This window comes from Tenrec ecaudatus, chromosome 13 (genome assembly GCF_050624435.1).
Source record: "Tenrec ecaudatus isolate mTenEca1 chromosome 13, mTenEca1.hap1, whole genome shotgun sequence".
Lineage (NCBI taxonomy): Eukaryota > Metazoa > Chordata > Mammalia > Afrosoricida > Tenrecidae > Tenrec > Tenrec ecaudatus.
This window is the reverse complement of record NC_134542.1, coordinates 47,863,635-47,886,632: the sequence shown is the minus strand read 5'-3', so window position 1 is coordinate 47,886,632 and position 22,998 is coordinate 47,863,635. Positions and strand designations below refer to the sequence as shown.

The 22,998-nt window shown below is 41.1% G+C and overlaps 1 protein-coding gene across 2 annotated transcripts in view; it reads right to left on the bottom strand.

Annotated features, from left to right (window-relative positions):
* Positions 1-22,998, bottom strand: part of STAT4 (signal transducer and activator of transcription 4) — a 128,270-nt gene that overhangs the window by 51,449 nt on the left and 53,823 nt on the right. For both annotated transcript variants that reach the window (XM_075528976.1, XM_075528975.1), the window contains exons 3-5: positions 11,712-11,810; positions 5,178-5,270; positions 1,924-2,002 (exon numbers count right to left, since the gene is read on the bottom strand). In XM_075528976.1, the coding sequence (XP_075385091.1) occupies positions 1,924-2,002; positions 5,178-5,270; positions 11,712-11,810 (271 nt within the window). The remainder of the gene's footprint in view (positions 1-1,923; positions 2,003-5,177; positions 5,271-11,711; positions 11,811-22,998) is intronic.

Here is a 22,998-nt window from a genome sequence, read left to right as displayed (position 1 = left end):
CATGCAAGAGCACACTGTTCAACAGTGTTTTTAAAGAAGAAAAATGCTGGCTGATAGGGAATTTCATTAACTACGACTTTCCAGTCTTTATCAGTAGCACTTAATTTCTTTGTATCTCACTCTGGTGGTGTCATGGTTTCATGCAGCAATTCGCATGGTCAGGAGTTCGAAACCACCAGCAGTTCTGTGGGAGAAAGACTGGGCTTTCTACCCCTGTAAATGGTTACAGTCTCAGAAATCCACAGCGGGGTCCCTGTGAGCCAGCATGAGCTCTGTGGTAGTGAGTTTGGTTGCTGGTTCTCATTTCACTTATAACAGAATGGAACAAAGAAATTAAATGCACATTGACTTAGGTGAGAATATGACCATTTAATTCTTTATGATAAACACAGATAACTGAAGATTATAAAGTACCCCAAATCCTAATAATTTAAAAATATTTTTTCTGATTAGTGTATTTTGTTATGCTGTAATTCTGAAAATTGCCAATTCATATATAAAACTTGGTATGAAACTAACCATGACATCACCACCTTTAGTGAACTGTAATGGTTGATTAAATTGATAATTGTTTTAAATCTTTAAAGGGACATACCCCTTTAATAATCTGATCAAACCTATTTTTTGTGCTGTTTCTTCTGAAGAAATCATAATAATCATAAACATTCTGAATGACACTTCTGGCGGTAAAGACAGCATGAAAATTCCAGAAGAATACAAATGAAACACCTCATTCTCCACCCCTGCCAGGTAAACAAATTTCCTAATATTCCATATCCCTCCAAGTTATATTTTAAGCTAATATTTCAATAGTTAAAGATAATTCTGTAAATGAATGGTTTATAACTCATCAATTTTAAGTTATTTTGAAATCATTTTAGAATTTAAAAAACTTTAAGTACATTATCCTATGCACACTTGATCAAGTTTCCCCTAATATTACTTTATGTAACAACAGTATAATGATCAACAACTAAATTAATATTGATACAATTCTATTTACTAATTTAGATCTAATTTAAACTTTGCCAATTGCCCTCTTATAATTCACTTTAAGCTATCAATCCATTATTATTTTGAAATCTTAGATCTTGTATTTCTTTTCATGTTTTTTAGCTATATGTACACGTGTATGTCTGCCTCTACATCTATACCTACATCTATGTCTATGAATATATATTACATATGTCCCCTCAAAGGAAAGACTAGAAATAAAATGAATGCACTAGTATTTTGATAGTACTTGTTTATGGATAGTGTCTTTTGTAATCTTTTTTTACTGCATCTTTTACTATCTTCTAAATTTTTTAAACGAAGCACATTTTGACTTTATCATCTGAACAAATATATTATGAAAACACATGTAGGGAAGATATTAGTAGTAATTTCTTGGTGGCCTTAAGCAAACAAAAAAATCCATCTCCACCTAATTGATTCTGAATCATAGGGACTTTACAGGACAGTGTGGAACTGCTCCACTGAGTTTCTGAGGCTGTTAACTCTTTACAGGAGCAGACAGCCCCATCTTAGTATTAAAAAACAAACAAACAAACAACAACAAAATTCTAAAAACAAAGATTAGAAAATGTTATTATTACTTTTGCTACTTGTGATCATGCTATTTTGATTGTATAGGAAGATATTCAGATTTTTTTGGATATGCATGCTGATGGATTTAGGGATGACATTTCCCGAGGTCTACAATTTACTTTTGTATCGGTGGAGAAAATATATTTTTCTGGAAAGAGACAAACACACAGTGAAAAAGCTTACAGACTGAGTGCAAGGGGGAGGAGCAAATCAAAGAGTCCTTTTCTTCAATTAAAAAGACCCACCTACCAAAATTGTTCTGTCAGTAAAGAAGAAACCACAGACACATTATAGATTTCGCTGTGTGGAATTAAGGGCAAAAGAAAAACTTACCCATTGTCTGGATTGTTTTATATCTGTAGTCAAATTCATCTTGCAGGTCATCTAAGTATTTGGTGTCTTGTTCTGTCATCTTTTTGTAAAAGAAAACATACTCTGAGTTACAGTGGGCAGGCCAATGAAACAACCTTACAAGTATTTCAAAGGACACCGTCTGATATACCAGGACCACTAACAGCCAAAGACTGCTGGCTCTGTGTTTCTGAAGAGCAAACTCCAAGGAAAGCTAAATAGCTAATGCTGAAGGAGCCAGATTGAGTTTCCTCTTCCAACTGTATTCTCCTGTCGATTTGGGAATATGTCATCATAGCTCTCATTTCCCAATAGTTCCAAATGATTCTACTAATATGATCTTGTTTTATCTGAGGAAAAATATCTACATTTCCCATCTTAGAACTCTCCAGTAGTCCCATAATTCGTATTAATGCACTATCACTTTTTGTCTGATGCCGCCATTCTGGTCTGCGCTTTATGGAAATGCCCATCCAATATTGTTCCTCTTCATTTCTTAGAAGAAAGAAAAATATCTATCTATGTTTCCTCCGTGGGCTCTGATCTTTGAGACTTTACAGGACTATTTCAAGAGTGCTGGTGATGCAGGTTGACGAAAGGTTAGCACATCGAACCCACCAGCTGCTCGAAACGAGAAGATCTGATGGTTTCTGTGAAGATTGCAGGCTTAGACACTCCCGGGGCACTTCTACTCCGACCTATAACGTCACTGGGAGTTGGAATCAAGAATTTAGTCTCCCTAAATTTAGTAATTTTTTCCTGCTCAGACACAACAGGACTCTTGAGAGCCAGAACCTATGTCAGAAGGAGAAACCTGTCAGCGAAGGAAAACGAGGCTGTTTCCACGAAAATGAATGAGAGAACAGTGAAGACTGAGCCCTGGCGGAAGCAGAAAACTTGCAAGACCTGGAAAAACAAGGAAGTCCTGTGAAGTTGCTGATTCTACCGGTCTCACCGGTTGAAGGGGCACGTTTTTTGACTAAAGCCCTTTTATATATTATCTTGTTTAATCCTCGTGGCAATCTTGTAAAGGAGGTTCTCTCTTTTACATACGATCAAGGCAAACATAAAGATGTGAAGTAAATGCATATAATTATTAGTTTCTTCCTTGCCCACAATTACACAACTTAGTTGGAAAAAGTTATCAAACTCTGAGTCAGCAGGAAATCCTGGAGCTAAATGTCAAACCCAGGCAAGTCTCTATTTCTTTTCATCAGCGTTTCCTTTCCGTGATAAGTTGCTCAAGGGCAGACACCTCCGGAAAGCTGTGTAACCCTAAAAGGCAGAGCATCTGCATGTGCAATGAAATATATTTTTAAAGCAGAAGTAGAAAGGGATTTCATTTCTTTATCTCAAAATTAATTAAAAGTTATGACCCCCTCCAGAACCAGTAGTGAGAGTGGCGATGCCTGGAGGGTGGAGAGAAAGTAGGGTAGAAAGGGGGAACTGACTACAGGAATCTACGTATAGCCTAATACCTGGGGAAGAGACAGCAGAGAAGAGGGCAGGGGGAGACGTCAGACAGTGTAACATATGACAAAATAATAATAATATATGAATGATGAAGGGTTCACGGGGTAGGGGGGAGTGGGGAGGGAGGGGGAAATGAGCAGCAGATATTAAGGGCTCAAGTGGAGGACAAATGTTTTGAGAATGATGATGGCAACAAATGTACATATGTTCTGGACACAATGGATGGATGTATGGATTGTGATAAGAATGATATGAGCCCCCAATAAAATGATTTTTTTTAAGTTAAGAGCTGACATCTTGCAGAATCTTCTAATGAAAATCATGATATTAAAACACTGCCATACCCTGAAAGACCAGTGGCAGTCAGTAATTAAAAGGCCTTCAGATTGTATCAACAATTTCACAGTACAAAAGCAGCCAGCAGTGAACCTCACGGGTAAACCTCAAGATGTTCTGAAATGTGTACGGAAGTGCCACATCTCACAGACACCTGAGGCTACGGTGTAAGGGGGGTTTATTGACAATTAAACACTGTTTTTGCAGGGCATACATGGTTAGGAATCAAAGCTCAGATCAGGGGTCACATAGACATGATTTATTGGCTTTTAGGAGAAAAGACGTGAGCACAGGAAGTGGGTGCCGAGCTTCAATTTCATCTCACAGGGAGCTCTGGCGCATGACTGTGTCAGAGTCAATGCCTCCTTGAGGCAAGGGGGTCTGGTTTTTGGTAACACCATGTAACCCGCAGAGGCCATTCTCTGGAGAAGCTATTGGACAGCAGCTGAGGGGTAGGTGCACACACCTGACAAGGACCTGGTTGGACTTCTAAAGGTGGGTTTCTGCTACACCAGACTCCACAAGAATGACAAAAGATGCCTGTGCTAGATGCGAACCCATCTGTGCACGTGACTAATGTGCTTTCTCACTGTAATCAAGGAGTCATTTCCTGACTTGAACACTATAGAGTCCATAATGTGCTTGGCTTTAATCTTAAAATATGCACAGACAGTTCACCTTCTGAAAAACCATTTTTTTCTAGCAAGCAAAGACTTTAGCATGCCTGCCTTGCTTGTAATGGAGAGTCACTAATCAGAGGTCTGAAGTAAATGTCACAAATACCATTATTTAAAACCTCTTCCCTATCAGACAGGATCAGGGGCAGTTTATCTTTAAACATCTTGCCTATTTATTTTATATAATTTATGACTTTTACAAAGGATTTGAAAGTTATGTAGATTTTAGAAATTAAATTAAGCATTTGAGTTTATATACAAAATGGAGAAAATGCAGCTTCATTTAAGAGATTCTCTTTAAGTTAATAAAACAGATAGACAGCTAACCAGACTGACCAAGAAAAGGTGAGAAAATACAAATGATCCATAATGAATGTGAAAGGTGGGATCCCTACAGATTCTATGGAAATTAAAATAACAATGAAGGGATATATAAATAGCTTTATACTAGAAAAATATGAATTAGATTAAATGATGGATCTCTTGAAAAATCAAAATTAGCCAAAAATTGGTGAAGAAGAAATAGATAACCTGAATAGTCCTATATCAAAGAAATGGAAATCATCATTAAAAACCAAGCCTTCCCACAAGGCTGTCTTCTCTAGTATTCTGTCGGAGGGCCATTTCTCCTTCCAACAAAGTGCCCTTGGACTTGCGCACACATGAACGTCGGCAGCGCTGCAGGAAGCCGCCCAGCTCGTTGTTGAGGACACTAGCAAGCTGTCCCAGGTCACCCACGAGATCACTCACCTGAACACTGTTCTTAATGGCCGCCACTTTGTGCTCCACATTCCTCTGTCTTTCAGAAACCGAAGAACTTTGTAAGGATTTCTCCAGGGGTCCCTGGAAAAAAAAGAATGCCTTGAAAATCCATTGATATTGATGAAACAGGCTTATACTGAACATCAGAATTACACTCAACTGATGCTTGGATCAATATGATAGGAAAACGCTACAGCCATTAAAAATCACGAAGTAGAAGGATATTGAATGACATATGCAAAAAACCAAACCTCCTGCCATCAAGTCAATTCAGACTAATTTCGCTCCATGGGACTTTTCTGAGACTGCAAATCTTTATGGGAGCAGACGGCCTCATCTTTCTCTACGGCCTGGCTGGAGGTTTGACTCATAGACCTGTGGTTACGAGGGCTCCTAAATGATGTGCAAGTGGAGTTAATTGTTAAAGATAGAGTGGATGACAAAAATGACATCGCACTAGCTCAGTAGCCTGTGCTCATGTGTGTGCATTTGTGCTCAAGTGAGCATGCATGTGAGTAAGTAAAATTACTGGCACTAAATTACGGAAATCTTTATTAAACAAAAAAAAAATCAACCCCCAAACCTATTGTTTCTTGACATAGCCTCTGTCGAGGTTAATGTACTTCTGAAAGCAGTGATTCCACCTCTCTAACTCTTCCCCCGAAGAATTCCATGCTCTTTGATCTACACACAGCAAATCAGCAGTTTAGGTTTTCCCAGGGATTGGAATTGTATTTATTTTAAATGTGCTCTGCATTTACTTAACAATAAGAAGACTAAAGGGGCATGATTAAGGCTGGATGGGATAGGGTTTCCCAATGGAGTTTTCATAGGTCAGTCCTTAGCACCCTTGAGAGTGAGCAGGTGCGCTGTCATGGTGGGGAAATTTCTTGGTGACATTTTCCTGGCCTTTTTCTCCCAATGCAGTTTTTAATTTTCTTAACACTTCTTCATAATAAAAGTAAACATGGCTCACTGCCATCCAGTTGGTTGCAGCTCATATCAACCCTGTAGGACAGAGCAGAACTGGCCCTGTGGGTATCTGAGGCTGTAGATTTTGATGCGAGTGAAAGGACTCACCTTTCTCCCACCAAGTGGTTAATGGTTTTGAACTGGTGATCTTATAGTTAGCAGCCTAACATGTAAGCCACGACATTACCAGGCCTCCAGCACAATAGTGTGTGTGTGTGTGTGTGTGTGTGTGTGTGTGTGTGTGTGTGTATACAAGGGGAAGACTAAAAGTTTTGCTAATAAGTTCCAGTTCATATGAGACATCTTTTAAAAAGTCTTTGTGATCGGTGGGCAGTTGTAGGTAAGTTCTCTCAGTAATACACTAGTCTTGGTCTTGTTGCAGCGCCGATTAAAAAAAAAAAGGCCCAAACAAACCAATGGCATTAGATTGACGGGATGATTATGGAGGCTTCTTGTATGGTATTGGAGTCGGAACTGACTCAATGGCTGTGGCTTTACACAGAAAGGCTAACCAGATTTCCTAGGCCACATTTCTTAGTTTTCATTGTTATAAAAATATGGGTAACTTCGGTGCTCCAAGATGTGAATGCAACATACCAGCAGGAAGCAGGGAACCAGTGGAGAGGTCTGAGGGGCTGGCCCCAATCCCAACTACGTGGACACCTGTTCCTCCCCTCAGAAGAATTCACTTCAGAGGACAGCACTGAAGGTGCAGCTCAGGGAGAGAGACATGTCTGATCATAGCCCGCGGGAGCAAATGAAGGGGAAGGAAGAGAGAGTGGAGCATATCCTGGCCCACCAAGCCCTGAGGGTGTTATTCCTGCTCATAGCAGCCAATGCACAGAGAAGACCATATGGCCCTTCCCACTATGAGACACCACATCCCTCACTGACCCATAGCACTACAGGGGACAGCACTGGAGACAAAGTGTGGGAATTGCACCCGATCTGACCCCACCACACCGAGGCAAAACAGTAAGGGCATGCAACAGAGCAATGAAGACCCCAGGGAATACCAAATATAGACTTTGGGGTCAGGGTGTGGCACCCCAGCAGACTTGACCGGAAAACACTCTTAAATGCCAACAAACAGTCCTTGAACTATTTACAGGCTTTTCTTTTTTTGTTGTTGTTTTGTTTTCTTTTGCTGCTTTGTTTTGCTCTGTCTTGTTTTTGTGGATGTTATTATCTCTGCAGGTTTATCTAGTTAAGATAAGGTGGGTAAACAATCTGGAGGTGAAAACAGTGGGCCCTATGGTTCTGGGGGGACATGGGAGAGGGGGAGGTGGGAGAAAGGAATTGGTGTTAATAATCCCAGGGACAAGAAAACAAGTTATCCAAAATTGTTGGCGAGAAGGGTGTAGGAGGCCTGACAGGGCATGATCAAGGGTAATTTAACTGAGAGGAATTACTGAAACCCATATGAAGGCTGAGCTTGATAGTGGGACAAGAGGAAAGTGAAAGGAAATAGAGGAAAGAGCTAGGAGGCAAAGGGCATTTATAAAGGTCTAAATAAAGGCATGTACATATGTAAATATATTTATATATGAGGATGAGCAAATAGATCTATATGCATATATTTATAGATTTAGTATTAAGGTAGCAGATGGACATTGGGCCTCCACTCAAGTACTCCCTCAATGCAACAATACTTTGTTCTATTAACCTGGCATTCCATGATGCTCACCTTCCTGACACGATCACTGAAGACAAAGCGGATGCATATGTAAATGCAGTGAAGTAAGCTGATAGTGCCAAGCTATCAAAAGATAGTGTCTGGAGTCTTAAAGGCTTGAAAAACTAGCGGCCATCTAGCTCAGAAGCAACAAACCCCACATGGAAGAACACACCAGCCTGTGTGCTCACGAGGTGTCAAGGGGATCAGGTACCAGGCATCAAAGAACAAAAAATCAAATCATTTTGAATAAGAGGAGTACAGATTGGGGACCCAAGACTCATCTGTAAGCAATTGGACATCCTTTTACAGGGGATCTTAGGGAGGAGAGGAGCCAGTCAGGGTGCAGTGTAGCAATGATGAAACATACAACTTTCCTCTAGTTCCCAAATGCTTCCTTCCTCCACCCCACCCCCCACTATCATGATCCCAATTCTACCTTACAAATCCAGCTGGACCAGAGGATGTACACTGGTGCAGATAGGAACTGGAAACACAGGGAATCCAGGACAGATGATCCCTTCAGGACCAGTGGTGAGAGTGGCAATACTGGGAGGGTGGAATGAAGGTAGGGTAGAAAGGGGGAACCAATTACAAGGATCTGCATATAACCTCCTCCCTGGGGGACAGACAACAGAAAAGTGGGTGAAGAGAGACATTGGACAGTGTAAGATATGACAAAATATTAATAATTTATAAGTTATCAAGGATTCATGAGGGAGGGGGGAATAGAGAGGGAGGGGAAAATGAGGAGCTGATACCAAGGGCTCAAGTAGAAAACAAATGTTTTGAGAATGATGTTGGCAACAAATGTACAAACGTGCTTGACACAATAGATGCATGTATGGATTTTGATAAGCATTGTATGAGCCCCCAATAAAAAGATGATAAAAAGAATGGATAACTCAACATTTATCAATTCAACACTCTTCACCAATATAATTCAATAAAACCAATTATATCAGTCATGCTGTTTGACCCTTACCAACATTCACTGCTGTACTTTCCAGCACTGGTGCACGCAAAATAAAGATTCCTCGGTCTTCCTTTGCTTCCACTCCTGGTAACCACTGTTACAATCATCTGATTGCAATACCTCTCCAAGCACAATTTCTTGGCAGTTCGAATAATCTAACTTTGAATGTGCTCATTCTAAATACAGTCCCAGAGATGAGAGTTAGAGATGGAAGCAATCCCTTCACCTCACAGTTCGGGGATGGAGAGAAGCGGATTGAAAGTTGATGACTAAGCTCCACAGCAAATCGGGGGTGGGACCTTGAGGGGAACTCTTGTCCTTGATTCTGGATCAGGTGTCTTTCAACTACATCACATTCTTCAGTTTGGCAACGCTCTATAAAATTTCCTATGACTACATTTTCTCGCTCTTTTTCATTTTAGAATCCATAATTTTTCTTCCTCAGTGAAATGTTAAGACCTTGAAATTTAAATACTTCTTTTGAGACGGTATGGCAAACTGGCACATTATTTTCAAAGTGAGTTTCATGGGCATCCACACTAAATGAATGCTTCAATTTTACTGACATCTAACATTTATTAGGAACAACAAAAACAATCGTTCAACTCCAATAGCACCAAGTCAAATTATTTTAGCTTTAGAAACATTATACTTCAGATTTTAAATCAAATAAAAATTATACCATCTCTCTTCTTCCTTTAAAAAGCATAAAAGGTAAATCATTCCAACTTCATATTCCTTTAAGAACAGTCATGATCTGACAATAACTAAACCTGAGAGTTTTTAATAGGTAAATATATATATAATTTGATCTTCAGAAACAAATATAGTGGTATGCTTTACTAAGTTATCAAAGTATGATTTAGAAAATTGATTACTTATATACTCTTTCCTTTTACTAAGGATTTAGCTGAAAAAGTATTCCCAAAAGGGTTTTATTAATTCCTCTGATTATTTTTGATGGGGGATCTGAATTCATTCAGGATAGTTGGATAGAATGCAATCTAAATGATGACAAACCAAGTCTCAGAACCCCAAAGGGGCAGCTTTACCTGTCCTATGTGGTCATTTTGAGTCATAAGTGACTCGATGATAGAGTTGAGTTGAGTTGAAGTATGCTCAAGCAGTCAACAAATAAATTTTATGGAGTTTCTGTGGCACTGTGGGGTGAGTGTTCAACTGCTAACCACAAGGTGGGCAGTTCAACCCCACCAACTGCTTCACAGGAGAAAGAGGAGGCTATCTCCTCTGGTAAAGATCTGTATTTTGGGGACACTGTGTAGGGTCATTATGGGTTAAAATCCACAATCAGTGTTCATGGAGACAGCAGTCAAGAGATCAAAGGATACATTGCATTGGGTAAATCTGCTGCTTAAGACCACTTTAGGGTACTGAAAAGCAAGAACATTAATTTGAGGACTAAGGTGCACCTAACTCAAGTTATGGGATTTTCAATTGCCTCATATGCATGTGGAAGTTGGACCTTGAATAAGGAAGCCCAAAGAAGAGTTGATGTGTTTGAATTGTGGTGCTGGTGACGAAAACTGAAAGTACCATGGACCTACTAGAAGTACAACTAAATCTGTATTGGAAGAGGAATGGCCACAGAGCTCCATAGAGGGAAGGGGGGTGAGGCTTCATCTCCTGTACTCTGGGCGTGTTCTCAGGAGAGACCAGCCCCTGAAGGACGCCATGCTTGGTCAAGGAGAGGGGCAGTGAAAGAGAGGAAGGCCTTCAATGAGATGGATTGACACCATGACTGGGACAGTGGATCCAAGCATAGGAACAATTGTGAGGATGGTATAGGATTGTTCTGTTCGGCATTGGATTGCTAGGGGTTGGAAATGACTCCGTGGCACCTAAAAACAATATAACGACAATTACAGGGCCTAGAATCAATTTGATGGCAGTCGTTGGGTTGGTTTTGGAGTTTCTGTAGCACAGAATTCCTTCTGTGGATTGGCTTATACTTGTGGGACAAGAACTCTGAGCAAGATTGCTCTCTGAGGACAGCCATGGTGGAGGTACTTAGGAAACCTATCAGAAGGTAGGTATTGCATTCTTGACTGCTATTGTATGACCCTGTACTAGCATGAGGTGGATGAAAACAGAAAAGGTGGTGTAGGTGTGAAAAAAAACCTTTTAGAAATAAATATAGGACAGGCTTCATAATTATCACAGCAAAAAGGCAGAGAAATGGAATAAATCAAAGATGATTCCAAAACCTTGATCCCAAGCAACTGAAAGTGGTAGAGGCAGCTGGTGTAGAAAACAAGGACACAAGGAAGAGATGAGCCAGTCAGGATGCAGTATAGCTCTGAAAAAACATACAGCTTTCCTCTAGTTCTTAATGCTTCCTCCTCCCCATGATCATGACCCTAATTCTACCTTACAAATCCTGCTAGACCAGAGCATGTGCACTGGTACAGATCAGAGCTGGAAACACAGGGGATTCAGGAAGATAAGCCCCTCAGGACCGATAATGAGAGTAGCCATACCCTGAGGTAAGGGCAAAATTAGGCGGGGGGAGAAAGGAGGAAGTGATCCCAGTGATGTACATATAACCGCCTTCCAGGTGGATGGACAACAGCGAAGAGGGTGAAGGGAGACAGCAGTCATTGTAAGACATGAAAAAAACCAACACCTTATAAATTATCAAGGGTTCATGAGGGAAGGAGGGTGGGTGAGGGGAAAATGAGCTGATACCAAGGGTTCAAGTAGAAAGAAAATGTTTTGAAAGTGATGATGGCAACATATGTACAAATGTGCTTGACACAATGTATGTATGTATGGATTGTGATAAGAGCTGTAAGAGCCCCCAATAAAATGATTTTTAAAATTCTGTTTCAGAATCCAGTGTTAAGTCCAAAATAACATCATAGAGTTCAGATACTATTACCTGGACAGGTATGTTGGCGGCAGCCAATATTCTCCTCTCTTCCCTTAAACAGTTTGAAATAACCACAGCTACATGCATTGGATTTCCATGAAACTTTCCCTAAAAAAAAATGTAAAAGAAAACAAAGTAAAAATTTACATATATGTATATTTCATCACATAATGTCAGTATTTGTAAACCACCATTTACCCTCAATAAATAGTGAAATATTTGTCCCAATATTCTATTCCTTTACAAAGCAACAGAAACTCATTTGTTTGTGTGTGCGAAAGGATATTTTTATGTGATTTATTTCTCTCTTGATCTTAAAAGCATCATTTTAATTTTTTTTTAAAAAAGAAGAAAAAGTTTTTGAGTACCTCTTTAGAACAGACTCCGAATAAACATTCAGGAAGGTTATAAACTCTAAAACCGAACTCACTGCCAGTCAGTGGAAATGACTAAGGGGTTTCCCGCTGAGACCACTGGCAATTTGAGTCCACCCAGCCCCTCCGTAAATGTCACAGCCAAGAAAGCCCTAAGAGGCAGTTCCACTCGGTCATATAAGGTCTCTATGAGTCAAAAACCACTTGATGGTACTTAACAACAACAGCAACAGTTTTGTTAAAGACGTGATCATGAATCAGGGTGGTCCCTAGCTATTCACTCGCTACTGTGCTTCATGGTGTGGTTGTAGTGTGATATTATTCATGTTGACTGGCTCATAGCTTAATAAGCTAGAGTGGGAAAATGGCATGCATTTAAACAATAATATTTTATGATCTCTAAGGACATTAAGACTAACAATATTTTTATGACATCTTTGAATATCAAGACTAATGGTGCAGATAGTGTAAAGTGTTAGCCTGCAGGCCTAATTTAGCCATCATGTATTTTGTCTAAGTGAAAATATCGAATCCCTTCAGGGAAAACATGTGCTGGCCAGGTTTGTCATAGTGCCACCCATGAGTAACCCAAGCACTCATTGCTCGGCTGGTGCCGTGGGTTAGACATTGGGCTACGAACCCCAAGGTCAGTGATTCCGGCCCCAGCTGTTCTACAGCAGATACCTAAGGCAGACGGTCTGCTCCTGTGACGATTGAGTCTTGGAAATGCTATACTGGGTCACTTGTTATTTCAAGTCGATGGAAGTGCGTTTGTTGGTATTAGTACCTTATTGTTATTTGTTTGTTTTTGGACTAGATCCTTGTAGGTTTCTGAGTTTTCTAAACGTCATTTATAGAACTAATATTCAAGTATGTAAAACTTACTTATTCAAGTATGTAAAACTTACTTGCCACTCACTGCTTTTTTCCAGAGCAGGTTTAACAGCACAATAAATAAAATGCATTTATTCAGTCTCCCTGCCACTGGGAAAACTCTCACCAAACTGACTGCCATCGAGTCGATGCCTCGTCCTAGTGACCCTCCAGCACAGAACCAGCTAGCACTGCCCCGGAGGGTTCCTCAGGCTGGGAGTGGACAGCCTCACCTTTCTCCAGGTCACTCCGAAGGAGGTGCCGACCGCCCAGGAAATGGCCCAAATAGTCAATCGCAGAGAAAAAAACCCATACAGTGGTAAATTAACAATTAAAAGTAAATTATACAGATTTGTAAACTAAATGTTCTCTCTAGAGGAAAAATGAGATGATTAGCCGGGAACATTTGTACGGCCTCTTTTATTAGGTGATGTGCAGTAATAATTGTTTATTAGTAATAAAATTAGGTGGATGCCGAGCGTCTGGATTTCTGCTCCTCCACGTTGCACAGCCTGAAAACTCCCTGCCTCTCCGTTTAGAAAAAAAGGCGCAAAAGGGAAAGAAGGAAACAACTGCAACCGAAACTCAGAATGTAATTCCATCAAACCACCCAGTTAGCAGGAATTCCAATGGCCTGTGTGTGAACTGGGCGATGGTTTGCAGAGCGAACCGTTCTCCACTCCACCGTTCATACACATTTCGCTCATGAGGGGCTTCAAAAAGCTCATGAAAAAAAACTCCCTTATTTTTTAATTCAATGTTTCCACAAACTTTTTAACACCCCCTTTATGAGTATTTGTTATTTACCATTCAGATGCTATCTTTAAACATTTCTCAGGTCTATTACCTATATTTTCATTTTCCTTTCCTACTTGAGCTTCTTTTACCTTCCCTTTCAGATGCAATTTCTCCCATATCTTTCAGTAAAATTACTCATTTTTCCCCTTTTCCCGTAGAGCAAGGACTCACTATTGCTCTCCTCCAAGCTCCCTTTCTGTTCTCCCTACGGCAGTTCCTCACTGAAATGTGTGAGACAAAAACTGCCTATAGAAAATTCATCGCTATAGAATGAATCCAAAATTGGTATTTTTATTCTCATATGCATCAAAACTACACTCCTATGTTTACCTTTTAATAGTTACAAAGTCTGTGAATGAAGCTTAAAAATCAAAACAAACCCAAGATAAGTGTTGGTGGAAGAAAGAAAGAGAAATTGTTATTGACTGCATGTCCATTTCGACATGTTATGTATCACCAGTGAGTCAAATCTTTCATTTCTATGGACCGACCTTTAGCTCTAGCAATGGTTCCTGCCTCAAAGACAAAGTATAGTTAAAGACTGACGAATACTTTTTAATCACATAGAATTTTTTATCCTCATGGAAATAACTATTTTGATTTATTGAAATGTAGTTCTTTAAAATAATATAAAAATACAAATTGCTTAATATCTTCCTAAAATTTTTCACATACATAGAGGTCAACTTTTATAAATGTTTCACATAAAGAGTTACTGTCCATCATGCTTCCATAAAATAATATCCTTGGGGCCATCAAGAGAGTCTATAATGGAGCATCCCCTTAAAATGTGCACAACTATTGTCTCCAATCCCTAAATTCTGAGACTGATACTTTCTTCATCCTACCCAATGTTTTTAATTGGGAGAGTTCAGACAAGACCTAGAATTTACATACATTCCTTCTGCAAATGACCCTTACATCGTTTTTTGAGTGAAATATTGAGGGGTTGTAGTGGTCTAGCCAAGCCATTAATCTTAATATTCTCTGGAGAGTACTTTCAGGTGTGATTATTCTTAGAAAACACAATGTCTACTCCCAGTTTTTCATCAGTTCCACCAGCACCATCTACCAATATGGTGCACTCTCCATAATATTTTTGAAGTAAGTTTTTAGTCTCAGCTATTGTTTTAAGTATAAAACTTAAAATGATAGTAGCATCAGCAATTGGCAATTAGGCATACCGTTTGTGATGTGCTGTCTTTTTTGCAACCCAAATTAATAATATTGATTTCTTTAAAATGGTTTTGCATTGACAACATAGTGTTAGGGCGTGCCAAAGAATACCAGTTCTCATTCCCAGCATTACTTGTTTGATTAAACACATATTTTCACCGCCCCCCTTTTTTGCATTTTCTTTATTTTCCTTGGTATCATGCTATGAGTGGAGTGCATTCTGTTCAAAGTCAGCAGGAAGGAAGTTCCTGTAAACTGATGTGAATCGTACTGATAATCCTGTGGAAAGTATGGTTCATTTACTGCAGCCTCTTGTGCTGAGACTTCTTTAATCTATTATCTGAAATTTGGCAGTTTATCTCACCATTGTCCCTTTGTATGGCATAGGAAATTCTTTTACATGCATCTCAGCCATCTAATATGATGCAGCTTCATCTACTTGTAGCACATTCATCGCAATCCATACATGTGTACATTGTGTCAGGCACATTTGTACTTTTGTTTCCCTCATCATTGGCAAAACATTTGCTTTCTACTTGAGTCCTTGGTATCAGCTCCTCATTCCCCTCCCCCTCCCCATTCCCCACTTTCTCATGAACCCTTGATAATTTATCAGTTATTATTATTTTGGCATATCTAAACTGTCCAACATCTCCCTTCACCCACTTTTCTGTTGTCCGTCCCCGAGAGAGGAGGCTATATGTAGAACTTTGTAATTGGTTCCCCCTTTCTACCCCACCTTCGCTCCACCCTCCCGGTATCACCACTCTCACCACTGGACCTGAAGGGTTCATCTGCCCTGGATTCCCTGTGTTTCCAGTTCCTATCTGTACCAGTGTGCATCCTCTGGTCTAGCCGGATTTGTAAGGTAGAATTGGGATCATGATAGTGGGGGGAGGAAGTGGGAACTAGAAGAAAGTTGTATGTTTCGTAGTTGCAACACTGCACTCTGACTGGCTTGTCTCTTCCCCGAGAGCCTCTTATTAGGGGATGTCCATTTGCCCAGTCTGCACTCTCCCTCATTCAAAATGATATGATTTTTTGTTTCTCACTGCCTGATACCTTATCCCTTCGACACCTCGTGAACTCACAGGCTGATGTGCTTCTTCCATGTGGGCTTTGTTGCCTCTGAGCTAGATGGCCGCTTGTTTACCTTCAAACCTTTAAGACCCCAGACACTATATCTTTTGATAGCCCGGCACCATCAGCGTTCTCTGCCACATTTTCCCATGCACCCATCTGTCCTCAGCATTTTTATCAGGAAGATGAGCACACAATGATATGATTTTTGCTTTTTTGATGCCTGAAACCTGAACCTTCTTATATCCTGCAAAGCAGTTGATTGTGTTTTCCAAGAAAATATAGCATTTATGATCATTTGTACAGTGTGACTAATATTTACTTAACGAGTATTAAATTTGTACCCTGATATTTGTTCTTATGCCATTCTGCATGGCCAGTGATTACTTGTTTCCATCTTAAATCATACCATTATATTTTGATGACATTTTATAAAGCAATTAAACTCAACATGTGCTGTGCCAGTAGTTCACATAATCCAGTGCAGTGGCTACAAGAAGAGTTACGATCCAGTTTCATGTTGTGAATGGCTCATGGCAGCAACAATGCAAGGATCCTTTAAGAGAAGTCCTTTCGTGGTGCAAATGGTTAATGACCTCGATTGCTAACCTGCGTGCAAATTGGCTGCCTGAGTGCATACACAGATACCTAAGGAAGAGGTGTACAGGTCTGGGGATGTGCTTCAAAAAATCAGCCATTGAAAACACTGTGGAGCACAGTTCTACTCTGACACAAATGGGTTCCCATGAGTCAGAATTGACTCAATGACAACTGAGAGTGGTGGTGAGGATAGATCATGAAACACATTCTAATTTCAGAGGTGTTAAAATGTGTGGAATCAATCAAATGTGCTAGTTTTTTTCCATTTCCCCCTACTTTAAGCCACATTCCTTGGCTTTCCTTCAAATCCTGCTCTCACTATCTCCCCACCTCATTTCTAAATTTGATTTGTCAACAGAGTGACTAGATGATCTACTCTTTTTCTACCATTTTTTTTAAAGATTGCCAGAACAAAGCCTGTTTGGAAAGAGTCTCCTCCAATCAAGTGACACCCGACTGAGGTTTCACAAGTAGGCATTCACTCCTTTGAGCTCTTTCCTTAACTGCCCCGTTAAAAGGCAGACACACCCAAGCGTCAACACCACATGTGATAATGTCATCTGTTGTGTGGTTTTCTCAGATGATGTTCTCTGACTGCAGAGGCCTGAGAACTATAGAATGAGAGTGATGGGCCCCAGGGCAGCTGGGGGGAGGCCCCTGGAAAGGGAAGAATAGAAATCCATAGAGGTGGGCCTTCTGAAGAAACCTGTAGCCAGCAACTGTCATAGCTTGGGCTCCTCCAAAAGCTGACTTTGAGACAAGGATTCCATTAAGCATAGGATAACCCTTGTGTGATCTGTAGGTCATGGATCATTTACCAACATTTTCAGGCTCTCAGGTTTCTTGGGAAGCTGTTGCTATCCCTGTTGTAATACAAGGTGTCTCCTGGCAGGAATCTTTATAACTGAATGGTTTGAAGAAATGGACCTCACCCTACCAATCCTACCACCAGGTTCTACTTGGGACATATATGTCCCACATAATTAAATCAAAAACATATTACTTCCATTTTTTTTCTTTCCTGGATTACAGCATACCTTCCATTACTGGAAGCACATGCTATCAACTAAAAACTTCAAAGCAGAAAATAATTTGGTCACAAAAGGGTTCATTGGGAGTTGACCCCAGGAAACCCAGCTAGGGGAGCAAAACAAAGAAAGAGCAGATACAGCCAATTCTCAGTGATCCCATGTATATCAGAGTAGGAATGTGCTGCATAAATTTTTCAATGGCCAATTTCTCAGCAGTAAGTTTATCACCAGGCATTTCTTCTAAGGTACTTTTGGGTGGTTTCAAACTTCCAAACTCCCAGCGAGTGCAGTAACCATTGTGTCATCCAGGGACTTTCAAGGATGACAAGACAGCTGGTAAAGGGCATGCCATCATTTGCTCTAAGGGGCTGGGAAGCCTGGAACCAGTGCTGAACATGTGCTAGGATCGATCTACCTAAGGGCTTCAGGAACTGGAGTAGTTTTACACTAGTTCTTGTCAGTTGAAAGACTCCTATTAGTGCAAGTAATTAATTGTTGGGCTGCTAACAGAAAGATCAGTAGTTCAAATGTATCCGCCACTTCTCTAGAGAAAGATGAGGCAGTCCGGTTTTATAATTATTATAGCCCATGTGTTGCAGATGCAGTTATCTCCCTTATGATCCATTTAAATGTGTTCTTGTTTTTAATATTTTCTGCTTTCTTTTCAATTGAGGTTTTTTTGTTTTGTTTTGTTTTTCCTCAAGGGCAGACTGTGTGCCTCCCTGTGTGTTTATTTATTTATTTAAAGATCATTTCATTGAGGACCCTTGCAACTCTTGTCACAATCCATACATCGATCGCATCAGGCATGTTTGTACATATGTGCCTTCATTCTTTTCTAGACATTTACTTTCTGTTGAGCTCTTGGTATCAGCTCCTCTTTTTTTCCCTCCTCCCCCCACCACGCTCATACCCCCTGATAGATTATAAATTATTATTATTTCTGTATCTTAGACCGACCACTGTCTTTCTTCCCCCATGTTTTCTGTTGTTCTCCCCCCTGGAGAGAGGTATATGGTTATGTGTCAATCATTGTGATCGGTTCTCGCCTTCTCCTTTTCTCTCCCCCCCCTTCTTCCTCCCCTTCTGATATCTCTATTCCCACTCCTGTTCATGGATTCTATGACTCATGAGCCCACATCTCTTATCTATCCGTGTGTATGTGCTCCGGTCTAGTCTGAATTGAGAAGCAGCACTGGAGTCATGACTGGGGGGTGAGGAAGCCTCAAGGAACCAGAGGCCCATTGTAAGTTTCATCAGTGCTTTACTGTACCCCGGTTGACTCATCCCTTGCCTGTGGCCCTCCTCTGGGGGGATTGTTCCATTGTCAAAGATGGGCCTTGGGTCTCTGCTCCAACCCTCTTCATCCTCAACAATATGTTTTGTTTGTTTGTTATGTGCCTTCTGATGCTGATTACCTGGTCCTGATGACGTCTCCTGATTGCACCAGCAGTGTGCTTCTTTCATGTGGGTTTGTTGCCTTTCTGTTGAATGGTCACTTGTTTAAGTGCAAGCCTTTAAGACCCCAGACACTATATATTTTTATATCTGGGCACCATCTGCCTTCTTCACCACATTTGCTTATGCACCCGTTTTGCCTTCAGCGATTGTGTCAGGAGGGTGAGCATCTCAGCATGTTGATTTGTTAGAACAAAGTGTTCTTGTACTGAAGGGGGGTATGAACAGAAGCCCAAAGGCCATCCACTACATCAGTGTATTGCGCATAAATATATGTATATAAGCCAATGCCTCTATTTTTGTGGACTATTGCGTTTGCATCTGTACATACCTATGCTTATACCTCTATCCATTGGTCCTAGGTCCTTCCTCTGTTTCTTTTTACCTTCCTCCTGCCCCACTGTCACTTTCCCTTTATTTCTGCCTCTTAGTACTTCCTCTTAGCTAGTTTGCTGCTGCTCTGACATCCCCAGGATCTCTATCTCCTCCTTGTTGTTGACTCTAATTCCCTAGTTGTTCCCCTGGCTACAGCGCTGCCTGCTCACTGCACCCTTCCCCCACTGCCCTCACCTCCTAAATCCCTCTGGGACTGCTGGGCCCACTGCTTTTCCCTTGGGCTTGCTTTCCATGCTTAGCTTATATAAGTAGGCAAACCGACTATGACATAGACCAAATAAAAAGAAAACAAAAGATTGAAAGAAGAAAAGGAGAGAGAAGATATACACAATTCCAGGTCTGTTCGCTGATCTCCATGACTATCTCCCCTCGACTGAAGTTTTTTAAAATTTTGTTTTACTTTGTTACTGTTAGATTTTTCTTAAGAATATGTTTCTGTGTATGAGATCCAGGATAGGTACGTCTATAGAGAAAGTCACTGGATTACTGGTTCCTTGGGGGCGTGGCAGGGAGGTTGGGAGGAAATAGGGAGCTAATAATAATGAGCAGAAGAATGAAGAAAATATTCTAAAACTGATTGTGATGGCGATTGCCCGACTCCTCTGACTGTGACTGAACTAGTGAACTGTGTGTAAGCGAACTGTGTGGACAAAACCTACGGAGTGCTTCCTTCGACTTGTTGGTTCCCTAGGAGTTGGAATCTACTGGAAGATGGCAGTTTAAGTTTGGGGTTTTTTGTTTTGCTTTTGGTTCTTGTCAAACCGTTCTGAAGCAAGAAGATACAGATGCTTGTTTGAGCTAAAATAAAGACCAAGGGATGTGGCAGAGCACCCTCTGTCTCTCGTAACCCAAATCTGAGAACAATTTGATCCACACTGGCTGGCAAGCTTCTGCCTTTTCTAATCATCCTAAAACATTTGGTTAAATCATTTCACCCCTGACCTTTTCCCATGTCAAGCACACGGGCCAGTCTCTACATCAAGATGCACTCTCAGCGTTGGCCTCTTACTGGTTCCTTTTCTTTGCTCTGAGCACATACTTTTTCTTACTAACTTCTACCCAAGTCCTTCCCAAACAAAACATCAATGTAGTGATCAGTGTAACATTGAACATAAATGCATATTCTCAATAGTATTTTCAATTCTATATCATTGGCTAAATTAATGATACTATCAACAGAATTGTCATATGCTATGCAGAGATTATGATAATGTTCCCCAATAAAATGACAAGGATGTCTCCAAATTGAGCCATATATAAACCACAGATATACGAATGGATTTTGAGCTCACACTTAATGGTAGTCTTAATCTAAGAAAAATTGGTTCTTATAACGAGGCGCTACTCAATACTTTCCCTCATGAAGAGATCACTGAAGATATGGGTGCACTAGCAAAAGTGTGGTGAAGAAATCAGTTGGTGCCTGGCTATCAGAAAGAATATGCCTGGGGTCTTAAATGCTTGTCTTAAAACAAGCAGCTACCTAAGAGGTGTCAGCTAAGTTCACATGGGAGGAGCACACCAGCAGCCTGTGTGATCCAAGGACTGTACATAATGAAATCCAAGACAGGAGGAGTAAACAGTATTAGAGCTTTAAGATTGGAGCAGCCAGTGTGCAGAAGATTGTGGGTGACAGTCAGAGCCCCAGATCCGTTTGCAGGGTCTCCACATGGATTAAGCCTCTGATAAATCAGCTCTGACCATTGGCCAGGGATGTGAATAGCTTGCTATCGAAGAGGACTAGGAAAGCGGATTACAGCAGGTGTGGTTCAGTTACAATCTAACACTTTTCATTTGTTCTCCATTGTAAACCGTTTTAAATTTGTTCTCGTTTTTAAATTTTTCTGCTTTCTTTTCAATTGAAGTTGGGTATGTTTTCCTGTGTATGAAATCTAGGATAGGTAAGTCTATATAGACAATGACTGGACTAATTGTTTCCTTATGGTCATGGCAGGGGCGGTTGAGGGGAATGAGGAACTGGTCATAAGTATAAGAATGAAGAAAATAGACGGCTTCCCTGACCTAACTTGTTGGGTTCTGGAACCTGCCTGGGAGCTCAAGATGCTCCGGGCCCTTTCTCTGCTCTCCCCTTCCTCCCAGGAGTTCTTTCCCTCAATAAAATCTCTCAACTTCACATTCCTGGCTAAATTCTATCTCCGTCTGCGTCTCCGTTTTTCACCTCTCATCTTGGTGCACGAACCCAGGAGGAGTAAGAGGTGCCTTGAGACACCCCTGCCTGCCCTTGAACGAGTGTGACACCCCTCTCTCCTCCATCCCTCTTCCCTAGAACCAGAACCTCTTAACAGCCTTCCACCACATCTACGAGTGAGTACCTGACAGTACCTGACTAAATTTTATTTCTGCTATTGCGACCATTGCCCCTGGCTGCTGGGTTGTTCAGAGGCTCTGTTCATTTCATTTCATTTCTGAATCGTGGGCCCACGGCAGAACCATATCCAAAGGACAGCACTTGGGGACACTTGAGTCTCACTGCTCCTTTTCCGGGGTAGCTGGGAAGAGAGACCCAGGATCCCCCACCCCCCACCCCCCCCGCCACCTCCCCTCCCCCCATTTCCAAGGGTCAGAGACATTCAGGGACGAAGATATCTGGGTCTCTCTGTTCCCTTTCCAGGGAGTTGGGAGCCTGCTGAGCCCCCTCCCTTTATCCAAAGGTTGGAGACATCCAGGGACCCCTGATTCTCTCTGCTCCTTTTCTGGGGTAGCTGGGAAATCAGACTTCCCCCTCCTCCCATTCCAGAGGCCCAGTTGGATACTCAGGATGCTGATTGTCTAGCTCAGTCTCTTCAAGGAATCCTGCAGCATGGGAAACAAAAATTTCAAGCCAGACTCCTCCACACTTATAGGTGGCCTCCTGGCTAATCTCTCAACCCTTGGCTTAAAGCCAGACCTCTGGCCCAAACGCCTTGGTTTTTTACTGCAGTTCAGTTTGGCCCCAATATAAAGTAGACAGTGGGTCTCAATGGCCAGAAGGCAGTACTTTTGATTTCAACATTTTGACTGGTCACAGTAACTTTTCCCAGTGAACTGGCAAATGGCCTGAGGTCCCCTATGTCTGAGCTTTCTTCCTTCTACACTCCCGTCCCTCTCTCTGTACTCCCTATCTCCCCACTCAAGTTCTTTTAGCCCAATACTCTCCTAACCAGAAACACTTGCCAGCTCAAACAGACCCACCGCTCCCCAATCAGGTCTCCGACATTACTCCTCCTCATCTTTCTCTGAACGTCCTGACTCCTTGTCTGCACCCCCAGTAAGGCCTCCTCCATATTCTGGGTACCCTTCACCATCACCTCCCTCCACTACCCTCTCAACTCCCAACCACATCCTCTGCCATTCCTCCCAGCCCTTTGAAGAAAAAAAAAATGAAGAAAATATTCTAAAATGATTAGAAAATGTTCTAATAAGATCAAATCATTGAATTATATGATATGCAATTATGTTGAGAAAACTCTTAAATAAATAAATAATACGATTATCTTAATGAAATCAGAG